This window comes from Apostichopus japonicus, chromosome 17 (genome assembly GCF_037975245.1).
Source record: "Apostichopus japonicus isolate 1M-3 chromosome 17, ASM3797524v1, whole genome shotgun sequence".
NCBI classification, from domain to species: Eukaryota; Metazoa; Echinodermata; class Holothuroidea; order Aspidochirotida; family Stichopodidae; genus Apostichopus; species Apostichopus japonicus.
The window spans coordinates 5,119,708-5,147,086 of record NC_092577.1 but is presented as its reverse complement, the minus strand read 5'-3'; the positions used below and the strand labels follow the sequence as shown (position 1 = coordinate 5,147,086).

The 27,379-nt window shown below is 37.8% G+C and overlaps 1 protein-coding gene across 5 annotated transcripts in view; it reads left to right on the top strand.

The window, feature by feature from the left end:
• The window catches only part of LOC139954657 (hyalin-like), a 33,369-nt gene extending 6,580 nt beyond the window's left edge, over window positions 1–26,789 (top strand). The window contains exons 4-23 of one of the 5 annotated variants that reach the window (XR_011788156.1): window positions 386–649; window positions 1,310–1,558; window positions 2,427–2,681; window positions 4,008–4,265; window positions 5,339–5,493; window positions 7,309–7,429; window positions 9,146–9,394; window positions 11,590–11,660; window positions 13,138–13,324; window positions 14,128–14,379; window positions 15,690–15,778; window positions 16,417–16,663; window positions 18,011–18,141; window positions 19,715–19,982; window positions 20,697–20,769; window positions 21,845–21,933; window positions 23,110–23,420; window positions 24,040–24,093; window positions 25,038–25,206; window positions 25,634–26,789. Coding sequence is in view for 1 of the 5 variants with exons in the window: in XM_071954559.1 (XP_071810660.1) it covers window positions 386–649; window positions 1,310–1,558; window positions 2,427–2,681; window positions 4,008–4,265; window positions 5,339–5,493; window positions 7,309–7,429; window positions 9,146–9,394; window positions 11,590–11,660; window positions 13,138–13,324; window positions 14,128–14,379; window positions 15,690–15,778; window positions 16,417–16,663; window positions 18,011–18,141; window positions 19,715–19,982; window positions 20,697–20,769; window positions 21,845–21,933; window positions 23,110–23,420; window positions 24,040–24,093; window positions 25,038–25,082 (3,368 nt within the window). In the remaining 4 variants the exon portion in view is untranslated. Of the gene's footprint in view, window positions 1–385; window positions 650–1,309; window positions 1,559–2,426; window positions 2,682–4,007; window positions 4,266–5,338; window positions 5,494–7,308; window positions 7,430–9,145; window positions 9,395–11,589; window positions 11,661–13,137; window positions 13,325–14,127; window positions 14,380–15,689; window positions 15,779–16,416; window positions 16,664–18,010; window positions 18,142–19,714; window positions 19,983–20,696; window positions 20,770–21,844; window positions 21,934–23,109; window positions 23,421–24,039; window positions 24,094–25,037 lie in introns of all 5 variants that reach the window. The other 4 variants (XR_011788154.1, XR_011788153.1, XR_011788155.1 and 1 more) reach the window with 4 other exon arrangements.
• The last annotated feature ends 590 nt before the right edge of the window (window positions 26,790–27,379 follow it).

Sequence of the window (27,379 nt, the reverse complement as noted above, 5' to 3'; positions counted from 1 at the left end):
CCCTGAGTAAAACTACTACTACAGTGTCCGTTCTGTGCCACCTTATTATCAGATATAACACCGTAAGTAGGATTAATAATAATCATAATAATTATAGTCTAAACCTCTCATCATTATAATTATGTAAAGGTCTTCAAAAATTTCAGGTGTTTATTTCTTTCCTTTTCTCTCCTTTTTCCTAATGGTTTCTGAAGAATGAAATACTGTATTATCATATTGCATTTTCTAACGATAATTACATAGAAGTTGTCACATGCATAATCACGGATCGGGGGAAGGAATGGGGAGGGGAAGGGAAGGGAAGGGAGAAGAGGGGAAGGGAGGGGGATGGGAGGTGATTGGAACTATGGGTTTAATACGATGCCACTATTTGTTTCTCGGTCAGTGGGTCCTGGCGTGCTCATAATAGACAACTGTCCACCACCAGAAGTTACCGACGACATTGCCCTAAGATCAACAGCTCCACAAGATCAAGAATTCGCAACAGTGATATGGACAGAACCAACCGCCAGGACAGGCAATCTGCAACGAACATCGAACCGGGCTCCAGGAGATGATTTTTTTATTGGAAGTACTTATGTCTTATACGAATTCGAGAATCCAGCCAACTCTGCTACTACGGAATGTGCTTTCTACGTTATCGTCTCGAGTAAGTGTATATGAAAGACAGCCAAATTAATATATATATAAAATCTGTTAAATTTGGATTGTCTGCTTAGCTGCTATGAAAGGTCTATGAACTTATAATTCCATCAAAAATGTATCATTTCCGTAGAAATATTCTAGTTGATGATTTTACAAATTCTAAAGATAAATAAGGACATTATCGGGTCAATTGCTGATGATGACATTAAAACCATTCTGATGTTGCCAGATTGCGTTTATACAAAAAGTCCAAAAAAAGTTGAAAAAATTTCCGCGATAACAAATATACTATAGGGGGATATGATTTTCGTCTAATGATCCAGACAATTTTCCCGCAATTTTACGAGGCAATCACCTTCAGCAACCAGAATATGCTGTTGGGTTCATTTGAATGGTTGACGACTCCAAAAAAAAAAAAAAACACTTGCGTATTTTCTACAGTATGTTTCAGCAATTGCAAAGCCATCATTATTGATCATCATGGGGGAACGTAAGAAAGGTTTTGAGTAAAACCAATCATTTATCCCATATTTTTCAGGGCCCCTTATTTGACCCTTTGCCCCACCCACCCCCCCCCCTTCCCTTCTAGTCAAAATTGCCCTTTCCTACCCCTATAGTCCCATTTTCTGACTTCTAAAATTCGTCCTTCAATGTTTACACTCAGGATTTGCAGACACTGAAGCGCCAACTGTAACATGTCCATCCGACTTGAGGGTGCTGGGCGCTTTCAACGTCCCCACAACCGAGGTCACTTGGGACACTGTGCCGCCTGTGGACAACGTTGGTGTCCAAGATTTTAGATTCATCCCTGCTAGTGGATCACTATTCGGAATCGGAGTTACTACAGTAAACTTTAACGCCGTCGATGCGGCCGGCAACGAAGGCAAATGCGAGTTTACAGTTACCGTTGTTGGTGAGAATCTAAAAGTAAACTATGTTATGTATGAATATATAAATATATATATATATATATATATATATATATATATATATATATATATATATATATATATATATATATATATATATATATTTATATATATATATATATATATATGTATATATATATATATATAAATAATTATATATATATATATATATTTATATATATATACATATATATATATATATATATATTTATATATATATATATATATATTTATATATATATATATATATATATACATATACATATACATAAATACACAAACACCATCGTATAATACACATCATATATCCTTACTACCGAATCGCCCGCACAAGACTACGATCGCGCTCTACAAACCTCATCCAACCCTCATTTTTTTCAAAGCAGAAAGGGCTGGGGCATTATCATTTCTTAAATGCTTTCAAATCAACCAGAGGAGGCAGAAGAAATGTTAAGGGGGGGTGGGGGGTTATTAACAAACTTCGAAGTTCAGGGGTTGTTCATTTCAGCAAACTACAAAATCGCCGAGAAAGCGTCCCTTCACAGTTAGACACTTTCTTGGATTCTGTGGGTTGTAAGTTTGCAACATTAAGGGCAATTTCTAATGACCGTTATTGTTAATTCGTCGCAAAGAAAGGTAACTTTGTAAATAACAATTTATGACCACTCTTTATAGAAACGGTGATACTTTTCATTAAGGACAAAAAGGGGCATTCTTATTTATGAAAACTTAAGTGAAGTCCCCCCCACCCCACCCCACCCCACCCCATTTCCCCCACTCGGACCCGCCACCGCTGTCTCCGCCTTGTAAGACGCATTTTCACTTATTTGACTTTGTTTTGTTTTTTGTCAGAGAACAACGACATTAATGATCCAGTGATTGAAAACTGCCCAACTGACTTTACGTTTTTCACCACGAGCGGTCAACAGCGTCCTCAAATCACGTGGTCACTACCAACAGTGTTTGATGACAATCAGTGGACGTTGATGGCGAGTATGGACCCACCGGTCTTCCTGGAAGTTAGACCTACTCCCTACACGATAACGTACACTGCGACCGACGCCGCTGGTAATACGGCAACTTGCAGTTTTGATATCACTGTTATGGGTACGTATTTCTGATTAACTCATAATTATGATTATGATTTTGATGATTATGATTATGATTATGATTATGATTATGATTATGATTATGATTATTATTATTATTATTATTATTATTATTATTATTATTATTATTATTATTATTATTATTATTATTATTATTATTATTATTATTATTATTATTATTATTATTATTATTATTATTATTATTATTATTATTATTATCTTTATCATTATTATTATTATTATTATTATCTTTATTATTATTATTATCTTTATTATCTTTATTATCTATTATTATTATTATTATTATTATTATTATTATTATTATTATTATTATTATTATTATTATTATTATTATTATTATTATTATTATTATTATTATTATTATTATTATTATTATTATTATTATTATTATTATTATTATTATTATTATTATTATTATTATTATTATTATTATTATTATTATTATTATTATTATTATTATTATCATTATTATTATTATTATTATTTTATTATTATTATTATCGTTATTATCTTTGTTATTATTATTATCATTGTTATTATTATTGTTATGATTATGACGACGACGAGGATTATTATTATTATTAATATGCGAGACACGGTAGCGTCGTTACGAAGTCTCTCTGGTTTTTTTTTTTTTTTGGGGGGGGGGGGGGTTGTTTCTTCTTTGTTTTATTTTCTTGCTGGACTTTGAAGCCAAGGGAGTACTCAATTACCTCATTATTAAGATGACTTTAAACATAGGATGGGGGGGGGGCAGCAGAGGGTAGCATCGTGAAGAGGTACCACTGTATCTGCCATGAGACACCATTATATCCGCTATATTATAGGCAACGGATCATCGCCAACAATATAGCAGATTTTGCAGCTTGCCATATGGTAACACAACAGTTGGATTTATTTCACCACACGTATCACGATACATCGTTGGAATGGTTGACACTTCACAAGTTACAGGACACAAGATATCGTCTCTCTCCATTAAGTATTGGTCATCTCCCCCGCCCCACAGCCCCCCCCCCCACACCCCACTCCACCCCATTTCACAATTCCTTGGTCTCGGACACGAGGTTCTATCCTGGGGGTGATTGTTGTTCGTTAGGAAGGTCACGACACGAACGGAAGTACATTAATTAAGGTATGCGCAGGGATAATAAGTAGGTACCGCTTCGGACGAAATTCACCCGCGAAGATAGCGGTATTTGACCTGCTTGCTCATGGAATGAAAAAAAAAATGCGTTGCATTATATTTACCTCTTTTATGGTGCTCTTCTACTTTTTTTTCATGTTTCATTGTTTGTCACAGTTGATAATATAGATCCGACAGTCATGTGCCCAGGTGACGTAAACGAATACGTCTTAGAAGCCGATGAGCAAATTCCAGTCTCTCTAACGTGGACGGATCCAGTTAACCTTGCCTCGGACAATTCTGGTCAAGTTTCTGTCCAGAAAACCCACAATCCGGGCATCTTCGTGATACCCGGAATTCCAGTTATAGTTACGTACACTGCGAGTGATGGATTCGGTCAAACAGCTTCATGTACCTTCACCGTGTCCGCAATTGGTTAGTAAGTTTTTTTTTTTACTTGGCATAGTTGAAGGTAGAGGTGGGTGGAGTTGAGGTAAAGGTCTATTTTAAGTTAGGTAAGTTCAGGCCAGAAGCCAGGCTGGGCACAGAGAGCTCTTTACATATCCCACTGCCCACCCCCACCACCCTACATGTGTGTTTTTGTCAAAACCATGCGTATATGTTTTTATGTGTGTACAAAACTTGTGCACAACAGCCCGTGTACATATGTGCGAGAATTATGTGGATGCATGTGTACAAAACTTTCTCACAAGTCATTGGACACAAAAAACAAATATGGCCCCCCTGAAATTGTTTGTGCCTTTGAACAATGAATTCTTGACTAAGGGCTACAGTCGGAGGGAAGTTATGGGTGGAAAACGTAAGGGTTGTTTCCAGTGTGTTATCTCTTTATGCTCTTAATGCTTACATCACAAAAGCCTAGTTAAATTTTTCACTGATGGTCGTTACCATGGGAACTAGAACGTATCCTGCAGTATAGATTAACTGGAGACTGAATCTTCTTCAATCTTCAAACTACTTTTTCCTTTTTCTGTTTGTCTTTTTCTTTATCGCTTGTTTTTCATCAATTTCAACAGTTTAACATATAAATATACTGGACTAATAAAAATTCAATTAATTAACCTTAAACAACTCAGCGAGATTTGAGATTTTTGCATTCTGCTACCAGGTGACTGTTTAGAAAAGGAGTCCGCAGCAACTCCCACTTTATACTAGATAAATGAACAAACAATAAGCATAACTCTCCCGGGCAACCTTTTTCTAGTACCGCTGACTTGATTTCAAGTTCATGATTTAGCAACAGCGGTACCGTTGTGTAAATAAAACTTAAAACCCTGTGAAAATTAAATGACAATTCATTTCTTTTAATAACTTGTTCAGTTATGATGTCACGCCGTATAAAGACTATACAGAAAACTAACACACATTTGTGGCACAATAATTAAAGCGCGCTTCTACCTTTTCGATACCCATTCATGATAAGTATCTATGCATCAATTTTATATTTTATGGAAACTGTGACAAACATTTCTCTGAAATACCAATAGTTGATCCTGCACCGGTGTTTGAAGTTTGTGAATCACAATCGGCAACTTTGCAAACAGACGATAACCAAGTAAATGTATTACATACATGGACCGTTCCGACGGGCAGAGTTAACGATAGCAACCCTGAACCGGGAGGCTTGGATACGACAACCACGGTGAGTACAGTGTTGGGAAATCTCCCAGAATGGTGCTGCTCGATATATATATATATATATATATATATATATATATATATATATTATATATATTATATATATATATATATATATATATATATATATATATATATATATATATATATATATATATATATATATATATATATATATATATATATATATATATATATATATATATATATATATATATGAAAGTGAAATTACGACCTTCCTTACCGGTTTCGAACCACTGAACATACAATCAGCGTCCATGGCCTAGTTAGTTAGGGTGTCCGCATACAAAGCGCGAGGCTCGGGTTCGAATCCCGGTGGAGGCTGGAAGTTTTTTCACTGTTCTGGATTTTCCTTCTTATTACGTTTCATTTATATATATATATATATATATATATATATATATATATATATATATATATATATATGTATATATATATATATATATATATACATACGTAAAATACGTCGGAATTTGAAGACAATTAACTACTGGGTGGTAAACAAGCCTAATGCGAACTAAGTTGATCGACTCATGTGTTCATCTTCATTAAGAAACAGAAAGGTAAAGAAGATTAAAGTTAATAATCTTATACCCTCCTGAATGCTGGTTACATTAATCCACGGAAGTTCCTTTGTAATCCTTCCAGCCTCTGACCTCCGTCGTCGAAACAAAAGGGTTTTTTTCTTGAAAGCCTTCCCCTTTTTTTGTAATAACCTGAATGATCGACATTGGAATGTGGTCTATGGTTACACTAAATTGCTCTCGCTCCTCTACGGTAAGCCTATTCTCCCTAACACCAAACCCAAATCCCCTCCCCCACCCACAATCCCTCCCTCAAAGGATACGGATCAGGATTCGCCATCTACTTTCGGCTTGAATATATATATATATATATATATATATATATATATATATATATATATATATATATATATATATATATATATATATATATATATATGAAAGTGAAATTACGACCTTCCTTACCGGTTTCGAACCACTGAACATACAATCAGCGTCCATGGCCTAGTTAGTTAGGGTGTCCGCATACAAAGCGCGAGGCTCGGGTTCGAATCCCGGTGGAGGCTGGAAGTTTTTTCACTGTTCTGGATTTTCCTTCTTATTACGTTTCATTTATATATATATATATATATATATATATATATATATATATATATATATATATATATGTATATATATATATACATATATACATACATAAAATACGTCGGAATTTGAAGACAATTAACTACTGGGTGGTAAACAAGCCTAATGCGAACTAAGTTGATCGACTCATGTGTTCATCTTCATTAAGAAACAGAAAGGTAAAGAAGATTAAAGTTAATAATCTTATACCCTCCTGAATGCTGGTTACATTAATCCACGGAAGTTCCTTTGTAATCCTTCCAGCCTCTGACCTCCGTCGTCGAAACAAAAGGGTTTTTTTCTTGAAAGCCTTCCCCTTTTTTTGTAATAACCTGAATGATCGACATTGGAATGTGGTCTATGGTTACACTAAATTGCTCTCGCTCCTCTACGGTAAGCCTATTCTCCCTAACACCAAACCCAAATCCCCTCCCCCACCCACAATCCCTCCCTCAAAGGATACGGATCAGGATTCGCCATCTACTTTCGGCTTGAAAGTCGAGTTAGTTGAGACCTCCAAGACTTTGTCTCTGGTTCTAATCCCGATCTAAAATTCCAAATATTTTAGATCATATATTTGAGCCAACTGTACATGTTAAAGGGGGTCAGAGATAAACATTGTCTACTTTTTTTCTCGTTCTTGTCGTTAGGATGTTGAACCGAATATAGCGCCGCCTCATTTGTTCCCACTCGGTACCACAACACTGACCTACACGGCTACCGATGTACGCGGTTCTATTTCAACGTGCGTAGTAGTAATTACGGTTGTCGGTAAGTTGGGACGCTTCATATCAGAAAACATATGATTCACAGGAGTATTTTATTGTGCCAATGCTCTGATTTTAGATACTTTTTTCCCTAACATTTGCAGCTAATTTGTTCCCTAAACTCCTCTACCTTTCAGTAGCCCCCCCCCCCCCACACACACACACCCTATTACACCCCATCCCAACTTCAGACAACTCCATTTTCATGTTTTCAATTGAATTCTTGAGAAGAGGAACTATAAGATAATCCCATCATTTAATTGTTTGTCCGTGTATCTCTGTCCCTTCCCAAATCCCCCTCCCCTTCCCTCCGCGCCCACCTGCACCCCCACCGCCACGTATGTTGTACCCTCCCTTAATTTATAATTTTACATTATTTGGATGATTTCATATTAAGAAGTTATGTTTTTATTTCTGTCTCTGCTTTCAAATATTTACAGATTTTCCATACTTACTAGAATAACTTTTTTCTTTCATTCTTAGGAGATCTGGATGTTTTTTTTTTGTTTTTTTTAATAACACTGCTTTATTGTCCTTATCTATTGTCCATACACTGCGATAATGTCCCTATCTACTGTCCATACACTGCGAGATTGTCCCTATGTAATGTCCATACACTGTGATATTGTCCCTATCTATTGTCCATAAACTGCGATATTGTCCCTATGTAATGTCCATACACTGCGATATTGTCCCTATCTATTGTCCATACACTGCGATATTGTCCCTATCTATTATCCTACACTGCGATATTGTCCCTATCTATTGTCCATACACTGCGATATTGTCCCTATCTATTGTCCATATACTCGATATTGTCCCTATCTATTGTCCATACACTGCGAGACTGTCCCTATCTATTGTCCATACACTGCGATATTGTCCCTATCTATTGTCCATACACTGCGAGATTGTCCCTATCTATTGTCCTACACTGCGATAATGTCCCTATCTACTGTCCATACACTGCGAGATTGTCCCTATCTATTGTCCATACACTGCGATAATGTCCCTATCTACTGTCCATACACTGCGAGATTGTCCCTATCTATTGTCCATACACTGCGATATTGTCCCTATCTACTGTCCATACACTGCGATATTGTCCCTATCTATTGTCCTACACAGCGATACTGTCCCTATCTATTGTTCATACACTGCGATGTTGCCTCTATCTATTGTCCATACACTGCGATATTGTCAATATCTATTGTCCATACACTGTGATATTGTCCTTATCTATTGTCCTACACTGCGATATTGTCCCTATCTATTGTCCATGCACTGCGATATTGTCCCTATGTAATGTCCATACACTGTGATATTGTCCCTATCTATTGTCCATACACTGCGATATTGTCCCTATCTATTGTCCATACACTGCGATATTGTCCCTATCTATTGTCCTACACAGCGATACTGTCCCTATCAATTGTTCATACACTGCGATATTGTCCCTATGTAGTGCAATGTGATCCCAATAGAACAAAGCTGTCCTTACGCGAGAATTCTACCCAGTATAGCGATTCATTCCAACTGCAAAAGTAGGATGTTCTAACGCGTGACTACTACATTCTCGTTTTAATGCAATAACAATCTCTCATATTTAAAAGCTTTACTTCTTTATCTGTTTTCTTTTCAGGGGCGGGGGATGGGGGGGGGGTGAGTTAAGACGAAATGCGTTTTCATACTTTATATTTTACCTATTTTACCTTTCAAGACGAGCAGTTACCTCAGTTAGTTGGTTGTCCTTCGGGTCCTCTGGAGTTCATGATTGCGGATTCCACGCTTCGCTCTGCAGTTGTTACGTGGACAGAGCCACAAGTCCAGGATAACACAAACGGTGTTACAGTTACCGTCAATATTAATCCCGGGAGTAGCTTACCTATCGGAAACTACAGGGTGATATACCTCGCTGTTGATGGGGCAGGAAATACGGGAAACTGCACTTTTGATGTAATCGTTCAAGGTAAGATATACATCCCTTGTCAATTTCGTATGTGTAGCATAATTGATAATGGATAAGCATACACACACTTTGGCTATGGATCAATACGTTAAAGGTTGAAAGATAACTTCGATACACACTTTATAACTCTTCAAAAAACGTAACACAAATTATATTCACATTTGAACAGTTTTAAAGAGTAACATTAAAGGTAAAAACATAACACGTATTTTCTATTTTCAAAAGGGGAGAAAGAGGACAACATTATTTAACTTATTGTGTGATGATTGTAAACTATATATGAAGTTTGTAAGTTTGTCCGGGTTATTATTAAAAATATGGAAAATTATCGTGTTTTAATACTAAGCTGTTGCCTATTCAGGACTCAGACCACCTCTTATAGGGTAGCCTTTGTGCGTGTGAGTGTAAGTGTAAGTCCAAACACGTGTACGTATTAATGGTGATCGAATCAACATCGTAAATAGTAACCAAACAATTTGACCTATCATGACACCGCAAGAAAATTCGACGCGTCTTACTAGCATGCGTATTTGACTTATAGTGCCACTGTCAGAAAGTTCGACGTGTCTTACTAGCATGTTAATGTGACTTAATTAAAATTGACTTGTTAAGACACTTTAAGACTTCGACATGTCTTACTTACATGTTTATTTGACTTATATTGACACTGTAAGAAACTTCGACATGTCTTACTAGCATGTGTATGTGACTTAATTAAAATTGACTTGTTAAGACACTTTAAGACTTCGACATGTCTTACTAGCATGCTTATGTGACTTAATTAAAATTGACTTGTTAAGACACTTTAAGACTTCGACATGTCTTACTTACATGTTTATTTGACTTTTTGTGACACTGTAAGAAAGTTCGACGTGTCTTACTAGCATGTTAATGTGACTTAATTAAAATTGACTTAATTGTTAAGACACTTTAAGACTTCGACATGTCTTACTTACATGTTTATTTGACTTATATTGACACTGTAAGAAACTTCGACATGTCTTACTAGCATGTGTATGTGACTTAATTAAAATTGACTTGTTAAGACACTTTAAGACTTCGACGCGTCTTACTAGCATGCTTATGTGACTTAATTAAAATTGACTTGTTAAGACACTTTAAGACTTCGACATGTCTTACTTACATGTTTATTTGACTTTTTGTGACACTGTAAGAAAGTTCGACGTGTCTTACTAGCATGTTAATGTGACTTAATTAAAATTGACTTGTTAAGACACTTTAAGACTTCGACATGTCTTACTTACATGTTTATTTGACTTATATTGACACTGTAAGAAACTTCGACATGTCTTACTAGCATGTGTATGTGACTTAATTAAAATTGACTTGTTAAGACACTTTAAGACTTCGACATGTCTTACTAGCATGCTTATGTGACTTAATTAAAATTGACTTGTTAAGACACTTTAAGACTTCGACATGTCTTACTAGCATGCTTATGTGACTTAATTAAAATTGACTTGTTAAGACACTTTAAGACTTCGACATGTCTTACTAGCATGCTTATGTGACTTAATTAAAATTGACTTGTTAAGACACTTTAAGACTTCGACATGTCTTACTTACATGTTTATTTGACTTTTTGTGACACTGTAAGAAAGTTCGACGTGTCTTACTAGCATGTTTATGTGACATAATTAAAATTGACTTAATTGTTAAGACACTTTAAGACTTCGACATGTCTTACTTACATGTTTATTTGACTTGTTAAGACCTCATTTGTCCTCGTTACCTGTTTACTCGACTTTTTTTAGACACAGTTAGACTTTTTTTTCATATCGTGCATGTTTATTTGATATATTATGGACTTGCATGGGTTTTTCTTATGCTATTTTTACCTTCGCATGGGTTTTTCTTATGCTGTTTTTACCTTCGCATGGGTTTTTCTTATGCTATTTTTACCTTCGCATGGGTTTTTCTTATGCTATTTTTACCTTCGCATGGGTTTTTCTTATGCTGTTTTTACCTTCGCATGGGTTTTTCTTATGCTGTTTTTACCTTCGCATGGGTTTTTCTTATGCTATTTTTACCTTCGCATGGGTTTTTCTTATGCTATTTTTGCCAGTATCCTTGAAGTTTCTTAAACAACCCTGTAAAAATGTGATTTGTTTTATCTAGAGGTTAGCCTGACTTGTTATTTTACACTTTGATAATTTCATATGTTTTACGGACAGGTTTACCAACTGACGACCAAGATCCATTGATTTCTATGTGTCCAATCAACATAGCCGCTGTTGCTCTGCAGGTAAATATTAATCACGGAACAGGGGTGGCGTTGCACTCTTGAGCATCGCTGCTTTTTATGAGAGTTAATAATAATAATATTTGATTTTTATATTGCGCTTTATACCAGCGATAGGTCTCAAAGCGCTTTACATACGTTATATTACCCCCGGTCAATGATAACGTGTCCCAGAGACAATCCCTCCAGTCGGCAGCAGTTACATACTGCGCCCAGTTAAAAGATACCTCACAGGTACCTATACTTAACCTCTGGGTGGAGAGAGGCAAGTGAGATAAAGCATCTTGCACAAGGACACGACGTTATGAACTAGGCAGGAATCGAACCAGCAATCCTTGGATCACGAGTCCGACGCCTTAGCCAATTGGCCACCACGCTCTCGAGTTGTGGTCTGGTGGGGCGTGGCTCGGTGCTCATGTAAGATGTTGGGTCCTGGGTCTAAAAATTTGCGAATAGATGATGTACACAATAGTGTAATAGAATAAACTTGATGGGGAGGGAGGGAGGAAGGGGGGGGGGGGTGAGGGACAGTACTATAATTGATAAATATGGCATACAACTGAGGTCCTTTAAGTGCCATCAGGCCCAACCAATATTATGAACCTGCTGTTATCACCTGACCGACTGTATTACAACGACTTTCATTAACACACATTGCAGTTTATGATAATACTACACAAGGAAACATTTTCACGTACGTAACTGCATGGATAAAACCCTGAACCCGTTCCATTTTAATTTCCCTCAATATGATTGCGGATAGAAGACTTGTGAGGATGTCAAAATTTATCTGTTGAATTTACAGTTAAAACTTTGAAATAAACAGGCTTCATGGAGCTAGGGGACTGGGGGGGGGGGACAGGAACTGGATTGAATATAATCAGTATTTCTTGCCATTTCAAGGCAAAAAGTTGCAACCGATTGAAAACCTGAAAGTTATGGTGAAAGAGTGAAACTGGTTACCACACATATATATATAAAATTATTTGGATTTCACAATAAAAAATATTCGAACTTTCGGCCGATAACGTTAAGCTTATATTTTACGGTGTTAATGTTCATAACTTGAGATGTTCGGAACAGGTATTAGTTTGTGTTTTCCTATGTCTCTTTCTTCATTGGTTTGCATGCGCGTGCGTGCGTGTGTGCGTGTGTGTGTGTGTGCGCGTGTGAGTGTGTGTGCGTGCGTTCGTTTTGTATTCTGACCGAGGACTTGAACAAAAGAATTCCAGGTCCTCGGTTGTGATTTCTAAAGAATCACCACGTCCTCGGAAGAATTCTATTGTATGGGGTATTGTTAAGGTTAGGGTACGTGGATTTGAACAATGGAAAATACAATGGGGTCCTCGGTCTGAATGTAATACAAACATGTGTGCGTGTGTGTGTGTGTGTGTGTTCGTTCTCTCGCTCGTTCCTTGGGTTGCTCAACTATTTTTTTTTTAGTCATTTAATTATTTCTACTTATTGTTTTCGTTTTCAGGATGTGGACTTTGCTACGGTAACGTGGGGCGTACCCGGCGTTACAGATAATACGGACGCCAACCCTGTACTTGTTGCGTCACACAACCCTGGTGATCGGTTCTTCATAGGCCAAACTGTCGTCACCTACACAGCCAGCGATGACAGGGGGAATAGAGCTATTTGTAGCTTCACTATAACTGTCGCAGGTAGGGACAAAGGGTGTTAACTCCGTTAATGAATTGCCATTTCGAACCCAATGAAGAGGGGGAGGGGAGGGGCGGGGAGGGGGAGGGGGAGGGGGAGGGGGAGGGGGTAGGTGTGCGGTGTGCGTGGGGAAGAGAGCGAACTACAAGGGGGGGGGGGAAGAGAAGCTCAAGTTGGTTAAAATTTTCCAAAAGTAATTTCCTAGAAGATATAGCGCTTCACATTTCTCCAAGATTATTTCTAAAGCTAAGACAGGCAGTAAATGATGATTTTTGAGAATTGTCACAAAGTGTTTGTCACAATTAAGTTAGCAAGAAGAGAAACTATCACGTGACTTTCTAGATTATTTTCTTAAAAAAAAGATGGGTACCTTTCGAACGTAGACTATCCCGTGATGGGGAGCTATAAGTCAAAGTTTCAAGCTGAACAAAAGTCACATGATTTCCGGCCTCCATTTTGTCTCTTTGTCATACCTTCAAAATATGGTTTATAATCATAATTCTAACAAAGGCGTTCGTATAATTTTTTTTATTTTTTTTTTATTTTCATTACAATATCTTTACCACCAATCAATAGTCTATTTTAAATTCATATTTTCCGAGAGCATGCATTGACCCATTTGGATTGATATCACAAAGTTAAAGAAAAAAAATATCAAATCATCTGAAATTCGTGCGCGGTAAAGCATTCGATCAAAGTCACATTTTTTTGGCCCTCTTTCATTCTCTTTGACGTTTTTACTTTTAATTCCCCTCAATTCTTTTTTATTTTCCCTCTCCACCTCTCTCTCTCTCTTCTGAAATAGACGAACAAAGTCCTGAGTTTATTACCTGTCCTCCGAACATCGATCTATTCATAGATCCCCTGGAGTCGAGTGCACTGGTGAAATTAGCAGACCTCAGAGCCACCGATAATTCTGGAGTAGTTGTGCTTGAGAATAATTTACCGTTTAGAGTATCTTTAGCGGACTCACCACATCAAAGGACATTGATGGCCGAAGATCCGTCGGGAAACCAAGGAGCCTGTGCCTTGACTGTGACCCTCACCCCTACCTCAGGTAAGTAGATGTCAGGGAGGGGAGGGGGCTTCAGTGGGCGATCGGCTTGTCAGGGGCTGGTCAGAGAAATGCACAGTCATTCCTTTAGCAATTGTAAAAAATACAAAAATCGATAACACGTTATGTGCAGAATTAACGCTGATATAGTCTCGAAGTTAACCGCAATGAACTTGCGATTGAAGATAGCATACGCCCATTAAATGCCCCATTGACTTACACATTAGATCACAAATGCAATGTGGTCTCTCAAATCTAGAAAGAAGTTTTCACTAGCTAAACACTATACCCATCACCGGCAAGCTGACAAGTTGGCCTTTCATGGCACCATCAATTTTCCGTACCATGTCCGCGCATATTGTTTGCTATCCGAGCCGGAAGTTTTCGTCACTTGTAAACAAACCTCTTCACTCAGTAGTAAACAATTTTCCTACGCTGCTCCTGGGAGGCCTAAAGGGGTTTAAAATTGCCTCAATTGACCCAATTTTCTTCTCACCACATGTGCTTCCATTCATGTTCTTCAACATGTAAGCCATGAAAAAAACTAGATCATGATTGATAACAGGTCAAAAAAGATGTTCTCCTGCTGCTTTTTGGCATTTTTCCTGAAGGAGGAAAACAATCGCGCGGATGGATATAGACTATAATAGGAGTTTGCCACCTGGAGGATTGCATGGTCTACCCAGATCAAGACGCTGTGTCCTTGGGCAAGGGACACCAAATTCACAGCTATATTTGAAAGGGATATTTCAAACTTCCTAAATTCAGGAAAGTTAAAGAGAAATCTCATTGTGGACTAAATCGTTGACTGAAAAGTACCATCAAATACTACAGGGATCAGTCTAACCGCTTATTGAGAGCTTGTTGGGCGGATGCTTACATACAACTAACGACCAAAAGACCAAAAATTGTATTCTCGTCTTGTCTTAAATAGTGTGGAGACTCGCGCAAAAGAAACTTCTAATGCATGTAATCTGACCTAGTTTCGAATGAGGTGTAACAGAAGTGTTAGACACCACCATCGATACCAGTTTGCTACCGTCGGTAATAAGACACTAGTGTACAGTCAATACATACAGCTGCGGTCAATACCCACAGCACAGTGTACAAACAATACAGCGATGGACATCTCAGGTCCAGCTAAAGATAACAAGGTACAAGGTTTCATTACTGTCTGTATTTTGTACGACAAGAGAAAAACTTCACTTACAAGCAACGGATTGTTAACTTTTTTAAGATGGCGGCACGCTGTTTGGGCGAGTCTTCAATGCCTTTAACTAACGCAGTATATTGTTATTAATTTCCTCTAACAGATAGCTTAGTGTACCCTGGTGAAGTGGTTATCACCATGTTTGGAGGAGTCTCTACTGTACCCACAGATTTGACCATTATTGAAAGAGACGTAAGTATAGAATGGGAACAAAACAGCCTACAATTATTAACGAATACTAGCGTAAATATGATGTGACATGTGATGAAATGTAAATTTAGTAGTCAAACAGCATTTATTTTTTCTTCTAAAGTTTACGTCAGAAGGTAGCATAGGATCAAAGTGTGCCACAAAATGACATTTTGTTTTAATTGAATTATAGTGAGTGCTACTAAGGATGTGACAAATAAAAAAAAGTGCTTTTACAGTTGTGTTTATGAGGTCAGCATATAACATATGGTGTTGGCTTTATCATTTTTTCATCGTCAACATCATCACCATCATCATCAACATCATCATCATCAACATCATCATCATCAACATCATCATCAATATCATCATCATCATCGTCATCGTCATCGTCATCGTCATCGTCACCGTCACCGTCACCGTCACCGTCACCGCCACCGTCACCGTCACCGTCATCGTCACCGTCACCATCATCATCACCATCATCATCATCATCATCATCATCATCATCAAGCACTTCCTACATTTGTAGAGAGACAAACAGAAGTTATCATATCATCAATAAACAACAAAAATAAAATAGGTAACCATTAATGTCTTCTCTCTCCACCCCTCTCTCCCTCTCTCTCTCTCTCTTCTAGCTCAACGATCTATTTCGTTGCAGCTCGCTTGCTAACGACTTCGTGGGTTTGAGAATCTTATCGAACGATGGATTTACTTTACAGTACGAACTCTCGCTGTATAGTGGCAGTATTGCTAACCAGTACTCAATGCGAGGGCGCTACATTTCGACAACAGTGGAAGAGGCATTTGTAAACGTTTTACAAGGAACACCTCAGAGACTTTTTGACACTGATAACGAAGTACAACTCAATTCGTTTCAACTGAGTAAGTTATGTTATTTTTTGTTTTGTTTTGCTATTTATCATATCCAACCATGTCTATCTGTATACCCATCTGTCTGCATGTCCATTTGTCTCTGTGTCCGTCTTTCTGTCTGTCTCTCTACAATTAAGGTATAGGAGGTTCCTTTTGGTCGTAATAACGACTTTATTGTTTAACTAGAATACCACTCTATCAATAGCCACTAATGTTAACTCCTTTTCTAATTAATGAAGGGGGAGGGAGGAGAGGGGAGGAGACGGGGGAGGGGAGGGGGAGGGGAGGGAAGGGAAGGGGAGGGGAGAGGAGGCAATTTTTTCCAAGTGTACTCACATATGCAGATGGGCTTTTGTAATTTTCATTAAATGTAAATATCATTTCTTTTGTGATTAATGTCATTATTGACACAGACAGGCATTTCTAGTTCTTAGTGCTAATTTGAATACCACTGTAACCGGACTGATTGCCCATGTACATCCAAGGGCGTAGGAACCGGAAGGGCTGGGGGGGCGCCAGCCCCCAGTGAAAAATATGGAGGGGCGGAAGTATCATTCCGACCCCCCCCCCCCCCCCCGCTTCGCAAGTCAGAAAACCCCTTTTTCATTTCCAAATGAGAAAAAAAAAATCATTTGGAGCACCAAATTGCATCTAAGGCCAGGTGAAAATGCAAAATTATATACAAAATGGAGTGGGTGGGTTGAAGTGTGCTATATTGCAACAAATTGCATCTGAGGCCACCTGGAAATGCAAAAAAACAATCCAAATGGGAGGGGGACACCCCCTCCCCTTAGACCCCTCCCCCAGGCCGGCCATCAGTCTTCAGCCCCCCCCCCCACTCAAAAGTACCCTCCTACGCCACTGTGTACATCATTATATGTAACTTATATGGCAATATCTGTATGTCGGTATGATCATGTGTTCTCAATGTGTTGTTGTTGTTGTTTTCATATGTGTATAACGTGTGTGGCCATGTGTGTATAATATGCATGGTCATTAACATAATTATATAATAAGTATGGGCCATATCTGTATAATTTACATGGTCATACACATGTGTCCGTATAGTGTGTATGGTCATATTTATGTGTATAATGTGGGTGGTGGGTGCGCATAACGTTTGATATTGTTCCTTTTGCTTTCAAAAAAGTCAAGCTTCAAATCGTAATCATTAATAGAATGTCATCATATGAGTTCAACTCTATGGCAGTAAATCATCACAAAAATTAATTAATTAATTAATTAAAAAAAATTAACGGAAAAACAACAACATTACTATCTAACCGCTTGTTTCAAAAATAATGTAAAGATTACTACAGACAGATATGGAAGATATTTTTCCCCTTTTCGTTGCAGCTGTGTGTGAGTTTCGTGGTACATTCACCCTGATCGGTATTGAAGATGGCGCTACACCACTTGCTGTGTCGGCTATATTGATGCCTGGGATGGATGCAGAAGGACTCCTCGCCCAAAGAATCCTAACGCAAGTGAGTCATTGGATGAAATCATGAACACGTGATCATAATATCCAGTGTCATGTCAACCAGCAGTTGTAAACGGAAGCGTAGAAGGGACATGTCCCTTCTACGCTTCCGTAGTTGTACGTTTAAAGGCATTGATGACTCGCCCCAAACCGCGTGCGGCCATCTGAAAAAAAAGTTAAATTTCCGTTGCTTGCAAGTGACGTTTTGTTCGTGTCGCTACAAAATACAGACAGTAATGAAACGTGATACCTTGTTATCTTTAGCTGGACCTGAGATGTCCACGCTATATCGTTTGTATACAGTGTTGTGTGTATTGACCGCAGATGTATGTACTGACTGTACACTAGTGTCTTATTACCGACGGTAGCAAGCTGTATGTGTATTTTCTGGGATCCATGGTGGTGTTTAACACTTCTGTTACACCTCATTCGAAACTAGGTCAGATTACCGGCATTAGACGTTTCTTTTTGCGCGAGTCTTCACAACCTTTAATGTTAACACAAAATGTTTCGTCGGTGCATCTGCGTGCAACAAATGTGAATTCATTGTTGGATTTCATCGTCATTGGTTTATTTTTTTCTTTTAAGGTCACTTATTTTGGTCAATATAAATATTTTCAGTTTGTTGTTAACTTGCACCCAAAAAAACAAAAGAAACAATAGGTTCCTTTTCTGTTATTTTAACCATAATACTGAAACTTCATTCAAATGTTTCCCTTTATGTTTCATTTATAACGTTCTTATAAGTTGAACTAATTGTAATGAATTCCACAATCCAAATATTCCATTTTGACAGGAGGGAGGAGAGGGGGTACGGGAGGGTTTAAGAATGTTATTTAAGTTTTTCCTAGGTTTAAGAATGTTTTGTTTTTTTCTGCAGATAAACAATTTAAAAAAAAAACAACATCCAAAGACCTTTAGATACCTCACTTAACCAGTGGCGTGCACATGTGGGGGAGGGAGAAATTCTAAATATTCCGTGACTGATTTAAACAGGCGCAGGGTGCAAGAGTTAGATCAGGCTTTTATAAAGGAAGTGTGTGTAGCGGCATAATATTATTCACTCAAGGTTGTACCATTAGATAATGTTCACTGGTTCTGTGCGGTTTGAAGAGGAAATATAAGGCTTTACAAAAATAGGATCCTCCGGCTATCTGAGGGTGTCGTGGGCCCGGAGGACTGGTCTAATTCTTCCACGACAGATTGTGAGAAAAATCCCCTGACTAAGTACTTTCTTCGGACTGACTATGTAGGTAGGGCCATGTCACGCTCCACCCCCTCACCGACCTCCCCTCCCCCACCCCCTCCCCTGAAAAAATGGCGATGACAGCTATTTATTCTTCGTTTATCTACAAATTAGCAAGGCCCGGAAAGGGTCATTTCCGGCGATCTAGGGAGCATCTATACTCAAAAAACTTCTGTACGCTCCGCGCCAACCTGTGGTGGCGATCCGCCCAGATAGTATCGAAAGCGCCCCTTAAGACCATTCTCACCCCCCCCCCCTCCCACCAATACACCTATGCCGTCACTGATGTCGAGTTAGAATGATACCGTTTTCATCCTTTTTATTCAAACAGTTGGATATTATTTACAGAACTCACACAACTTTGGATGATTCTTATATAACATCGGTGATAATTTTGCCATTCCAACAAAATGATGTTGTAACTGATAGCATTTTGGTGGAATTTGTACTGGTGTTCAAAGCTACCAACGAGAACCCAAGCGAAATCGTCGTAAACCAGGCATTTACTGACCAGATCCAGTTCAACGCAGACGAGAGCCGTTCGGAAATCAGAAACTCGGCCTTATTTATATCTGGTACAGCCACTGTCAGCATCGTTAGTAAGTATTGAATATCAAGAAGATCAAGGGCGGCGGAAGAGGATTCAATCTAGGGGGGAGAGAGGGGAGAGGGGAAAGGGTTGAGGGGGGAGAGGAGGAAAGGGGGAGAGGGGGAGAGGGAAGAGGGGGGAGAGGCGCAGACGTGTTTTTGTATATATAATGTGGAGCTGGAGTTGGCTCGTCTACAGAGGCCAGATGTACACAAGATAAACAGAAAGGTAAACTTACCCAAGACATGCACCTTCCCCCACTAATGTTTAGAGAGATTATGGTATATCGCCACACCTGTAAAATGGCCAAAAAAGTATTATACTAAGTTAGAGGTCTTCCAATAGTGAATAATTTCCCCTGGGTGTAATGTCTAGATAGAAGGTCTATCTTGTCAAAACAGACACTGGCATTTTAAAATATCTGGGGAAATTCATCTTTAAAAATGAAGTATTTGGGTAATTAAGTAAACTTGAGATATTTTTCTATGTCAGATATATGATTATTCTTTTACATATCTAAAATGTGCTCAATCGATGTTATAAACACGGAAGTAAATCTCAGGTTGCATCTCCCCATCCCCATTCTCTCCCCTCTCCTCCCTCCTCCATCCTCCTTCCTTTGCTTCCCACCTACTCTCCAGTATTCAAGTTCTTAAACTGTTTGTAGACGGACTCTACTTCGTAATCGTCTCATATATTTTCTTATGTTCATTCAATTCTTTAGAGATTTGTGCCGACGGGTTCTGTGCCAATGGCGGGACATGTTTCGTTACAGATACGTTTGTCCCAACCTGCACGTAAGTTGCTTACCGCCTCCCCCCCCCCCCTCTCTCCACCCACCATGGTGCGGTGGTCCCTCACCACCCTCTCTCTTCCCTTTTCGTTTTTCGCCTGTTGCGCCCATCGTACACTTTAACAGACGTATTTGCGATGCTAAATCCCTACCACCCCACGGACGATCTTAAACAATGTCTTTAGCCACACACACAAAATAATTGTTATTTGCTGCAGAAGTCACTAGTGCCGATTATGGAACGCGAAAAGGGAAACCTTATTTCGTTGCTAAGTTTAACAACGACGTAAGTTTAGACAGCGGAATTTTAGACATCAACGTGAGTTTGAGCAACAGCGTGGTAAAACAGCAGCAACAACTGTAGTTTAGACAACAACAAACTTAGTTTAGACAACAAAATCATTTTGCCCTTTTCGCGTTCCATATTTTTGCGTTCCATAGCCGATAGCAGTCGTGGTTTCATTTATATACAAACTATTCTAGGATCCGTTAAAACACACGAAGCTCACCAAACCAAGTGGCTGCTGGAATATATTCATTATTCTAACGCAGAGACCATTTTAGATCAGTTACACGGATGCAACACAAATCACGTTGGGCAAAACGTAAACCATTATGTGACCTCAAATTAACACTTTTACGACAGATTACAACATTTGTGAAGGACAAATGGTGTTGAACGTCACGCTGAGGAGTTCTGGGAGAGGCACAAAGTTATAAAAGAACATGTTTTGGTTGAATTATTTTAAAAAACAAAATTAGGTATAATTAAACGATAATAATTGAAGTCTCCACTGAGGAGATGACGTCAGCATCAATGAAAACTATTTCAGAGTATTTCAGAGATGAAAATCATATTTTAATATTTCGAAATTCGAGATATAGCTATAAGACACATTATTAAATAGCACTCAGTTTTTTGCTTTTGTATTTTGGAATGATTCCACGTACTTAGGCAAAAAAAAAATCGATATTTTACTAAAGGTCGTTTTCATGAACACATCCTGCAGCAGTAAGAAATGACTCATTTTTAATTATAATCCTTAATTCAGTTTCAATTGGTTTCATTTAATTTTCAGATGTGCCCTTGGTTTCTCCGGTCCGCAGTGTTTGACACCTCCTTTGACACCCCCGATACCGATCATCACCCAGGCACCGTCAACAACGGGTAAGCCATCCACCTCTCACCAACCTACACCCCGCCCCTACCCCAACCTCCACCCCCTCTCACCCTCTGTTTTCCCAAGCATACAAATCACCCTAGACAATATTTTGTGTATGTTTGCATTACTGTCGCAAATGATATCGTTGCATTTAATGAGATCCCAATAGACTTTATGAATATTCATGACATGGATGGCTATTTAGCTATGTGCACAGCTTACTACGGAGGAGTATAAAGACCAATTCACGTTACAATATCCTGCATTCCTCGCAAAATACCAGTTGTTCTCTGTTCAAATAACAAAATCATACGAACGTACCAATAGTCCATTAAGACTCAGGCCTGATGGGGGGGGGGGGGGGCAGTCGAGGGATGTAAAATCTGGAGCAGGGAAATTGGGGAACCCGGGGAATATGGGATAGAGCTTAATGTCTTATCATTTTGATGAACAAAACAAAGGGCACCTGATAATATATTTGTCTCCTGGACCAACTTGGGTACACTGTCAGTAAGGCCTGGGTGGGGTGGGGGAGGGGGGGGGGGTTCGAGAATCACCAAAGCGACAGAGCCCTCGCGGTAGATCAGCGTGCGAAGCGAACCCAAAACTGCAGCATTTTCATTGAAATATTTCTTACTCTCTCGTCAAGATTTCCAACACGAAAATACAAGTCAGAAAGAGTAATTACTTTGAGGGCCGCGAGTTTTTCGTCACTTTTAAAACGATCCTGTTTACTGAGAGGTTCAAAAACATTCTTACGCCGGCCTTTTGAATGTCTGTAAAGTGGTTTAAATTGTCTAAATTGACCTAATTTACGCGTCATATGTTCTTCCAAATCATGGTCTTCAAACTACGAACAACACAGAATTAAAACGTCCTATTTGGTTTTATTTGGAGAAAAAAAATTCTCTGGTTACTATTTTGCACGTTTACTGGGGTGGATGATGATGGTGGTTGGGGGGCAAGCGGGGTATGTCGACTGTATGTGGAGTATATGCCTTTATAAGCTAAGTGTGTCGTATGTATAATATTTTCATGACCGCATCGTACAAAGAAGTGACATATGGTTTACCTTATATTCTGTTATTAACACGCCGCCGTCGGATCCCTGACAATTTTGTAAAAGTCTGTTGTTTTTTTTTCAAAATATTCTTCCTAAATTTCGTTTGCTCTTCCAACAGGTCTTACTACAGGTGAACTTATCGGAATAATTGCCGGAGTAGTTGGCTTTCTTCTGTTGTTGTTGTTGTTATTGATGTGTCTCTGTGGTTGTTTTTTCTTCCTCGGTTCACCCAAACAACCCTTACCTCATTCGGTACCCGTCCCTTACGAAAGACCAGTGTCCTACGTGGCCCAACCAAGGCCCGCGATTGAGTATGCCCCACCACCGCAGTACATTACCGAAGAGCCTTACCCGGTACAAGAGCCTTACGTAACCCATGAGCCTTACGTGGAAATGGTTGTTCCCGAGCCCATACCAATCTCTTCTGCAGTACGTGTTTTTAGAGAGATATAAGATATTATATTTAAAAAATATAAATCATAATAGTAACAGATAATCATAATATAAAGAAAATATCAAGTTATATAATGATGTACGATATTTGTATATTTATATATAGATATATATATGTATGTATATATATATATATATATTTATATATATATATATATATACGTATGTATATATATATATGTATATATATATATGTATATATATATATATATATATATATATATATATATATATATATATATATATATATATATATATATATATATATATATATATATATATATATATATATATATATATATATATATATATATATACCTTTGGTTGGTTGGGGTCTATCTATCTAGGCGTAGAGTGCTCTATGTTCGGTGGACAGAGGGAAGTATTGATGGGAATTAGTTGAGACTATAGTGGAACACTAGTAGTCAATACACGGAATTTCAGGCGTTTGAGCGATCATCAGACAACAGTTGTAAAATATGGTTACAGTTTATCGCTTAATCATATTAAAGAAAGCTTGATTTGAGTTTTAGCTAACCGATGATCATTTTTTTTTGTATAACAATATTTCTGTTTTTAACCATTGTCTTTTCAGGATCTAGGTTACCATGGCTACAGGCAAGGCCCATTAATTGAGGAAATAGATTCGGTAAGTTGCTGACCCGGTGTCTGATTTTCCGAATTGATTTTACAATTTAAGGCCGAACATTTTCTTGCTAAAATCATGATAGTCGGTTCATTATTCCATAAAAATAAGGGCTGATAACTTTTGAAAATATAAGTGTAGGCAAAAAAAAATAATAATAATAATCATAAAAAAAAACACAAAAATCTTTTTAAAACCGACAAGGAGCAACATGATTTTAATCATGTGTTGATTCGTCATTGTGCTATTTATATCGTATGTTGTTGTTATGATGGTGTTAAGTTAAAGACATCAGATTTAAAACGTATGTTAGTAGCGAAAGGGACAAAACTGTTGTTGCTATGGTATAACTTACGTATTCGTCACGTGATGATAAAGCGATAATGCCGGGGAATCTTCTGATAAATATACACGAAAGATTAATCTTTTCATTTTTGCAAACCACATGTCTCACAATTTAGTGTGCTGGGAAGTTCTGCCGATTTAAATCATGTTTCGAAGCTCTAAATAAACGTATATATTTTGATAAGCCAGTGAGCCACAGATTATACTTTTAAAGAAAAAGTCGCCCAGGAAAGAACCCGGGCACGAAAAACCAAACTACCGAACGACTGATCCGCTCTCAACCCCAATCCCTTGCATCGGGACTGTGACTGTTTGATCATCGATAGGGTGTGCATCACCATTCCCCTCGAAAGGGAACAGATACTACACATGATCTTAGCCGAAAGGCCACAGATTATGTGATGAGGTCATCATCCGAGTATCACATATCACAATTAACTCGAATTGCCAGTAAAACCAATGAGCCTATCAATTTACTGGAATTCGTCTGCGGTGATGTAGGCATACTTATTCAACTTTACAAAATGTTTCCCTAAAAGCCCGCTTTTTCTTTTCATATCATTTACCCTCCTTTAATTTTAATTTTTTGTTTTTTGTTTCAGTATCCAGCGTACAAAAGGGATTACCTGAACGGCCACTACTTCTGATGTCACTAAATATATGCATCTATGAATATTCATGGTTAATGAACAACCCGATCATCCACATCCCCACTAGGAAGTATCCATATAGGAAATGTACCTCTCTTTGGTGGATATATCCGTACTAAAGGTGTGTTCTTCTGTTCATAGAAATGCACTTTCCATTGGATATATCCGTGTTAGGTGTGTTTTACTGTTCATAGAAATGCACTTTTCATTGGATATATCCATATTTAGTTGTGTTCTTCTGTTCATAGAAATGCACTTTCCATTGGATATATCCGTGTTAGGTGTGTTCTTTTGTTTATAGAAATGCACTTTCCATCGGATATATCCATATTAGGCGTGTTCTTCTGTTCATAGAAATGCACTTTCCATTGGATATATCCATATTAGGTGTGTTCTTCTGTTCATAGAAATGCACTTTCCATTGGATATATACGTACTAGTTGTGTTCTTCTGTTCATATAAATGCACTTTCCATTGGATATATCCGTACTAAAGGTGTGTTTTACTGTTCATAGAAATGCACTTTTCATTGGATATATCCGTACTAGGTGTGTTCTTTTGTTCATAGAAATGCACTTTCCATTGGATATATCCGTACTAGGTGTGTTCTTTTGTTCATAGAAATGCACTTTTCATTGGATATATCCGTATTAGATGTGTTCTTCTGTTCATAGAAATGCACTTTTCATATGATATGTCCATTAAAATAAAGTCTAACTGTAAATAATATAGGTGTGACTTTGAGAACGATCACAAATAAAGGGGGGGGGGGTTGCTAGATATCCACAGAAGGTGCAATGTGGAAAGTTTTTTTTCTGGTGTCAAACATACAAGGTGGCAATATTTTATAATTATTTGTAAGTTTTAATAAGCATTTAAAGATGTTAATTCTCTTATATATTGCTTACTGACTTTATTTTATTCATTCGTTGCCTTCTTAGGGTTTATCTGTAATGGCACTTTTATTTTATTTTTTGGGGGTGGAAATTGGTACCCATTGTATAAACAGATTTGTCTTTAATTTTTAAGAAGGGTAGGATGGGCCAGTGCCTCAGATTAGAGGGTCCCTTAAAGTAGGAAAAAACAACAGCATTGCTAATTGGGACCAAAATTACGTCTCGCCCATGGTCGCCAAAAATGTAACTATGACCTTGTGTAGATATATGTGAATCAATATATAAATTACTCAAATATATATAAATCCAGATGTGTCCCAAATTGCCCCGCCCCCCCCCCATCCTTCCACCCAAAAAAAAATTATATAGATTATTTCATATTAGTTTTACTACATTTTAGCGATAAATCAAATGTTAATAAATAGGTTTATATTTACATATTGGTACATTCGAAATGTTCAGTCATACAGAATCATTATCATTCATCATTGGATCGGTTCCTATAAGCTTCCGTCGTTTCTGAATCAAACTCTCTGTATTAGATACAAAACAAAATGCGGGGAAATTTTCATCCAATGCACGACATTTGGCTGTTCTAGCATATACCGATTATTTCAATTGTTAAGATGGTGTGTATATTATATTTCTTTCCCTTTCCATGGTCACTGCGATACCGCATTAGACATTACGCCATTATAGTCACATCCCCCTCCCCATCCGTGCCCCAGACAGGGGAGGGGAGCATTCAGTGCTATACGTGCCTGTGTATAGTTTAATTGCACGTGTAATTAGATACGGATGAATATGTTGTATAAAATCATCCATGGATTAAAAAAAAAAGTAACATTTTGTAAGAAGAACTTCTATGCGGTAATCATCAGGTCATTTCATATTCTTTAGGTTTACAATTATCATCACAACTTCTAGGCTAAATGCTCAGGCCTAAGATTTTTTTTTTAAATTTCTTATTTGTTTTATTTTGGTCATTCACGAGGATTCTTCAAATTATTCATACTTTTAATTCCTGAATTCCCTTCTTCTCTCTTTTTCATTTCGTTGAAAGTTTACTTTTTTTAAAAACACTTATCTTTATTCTTTGGTCAAGCTCAGAGTTAATGAAACAATGTAAAAATACAAATGTAAAAAAGTCAGCTTTTTGTCATTTTGTTGGATTACATCCTCCTTCCACTGCACCCCCTCCTCCCCCTCCCACCGCCACCCGTCCTGCCAAGGGTTACCATACATCACGATATCTGCAGTGTACTCATTTTGCTTATCTTTGCATCTCGCTAATTCCGATTTTAGCACATTGTCAATAGTAGTAGTTCTTCAACCTTTCTGATCTTACATTGAAATACTAAGCTTTTTTAGCTTCAAATCTTGAACAAGACATTTCGT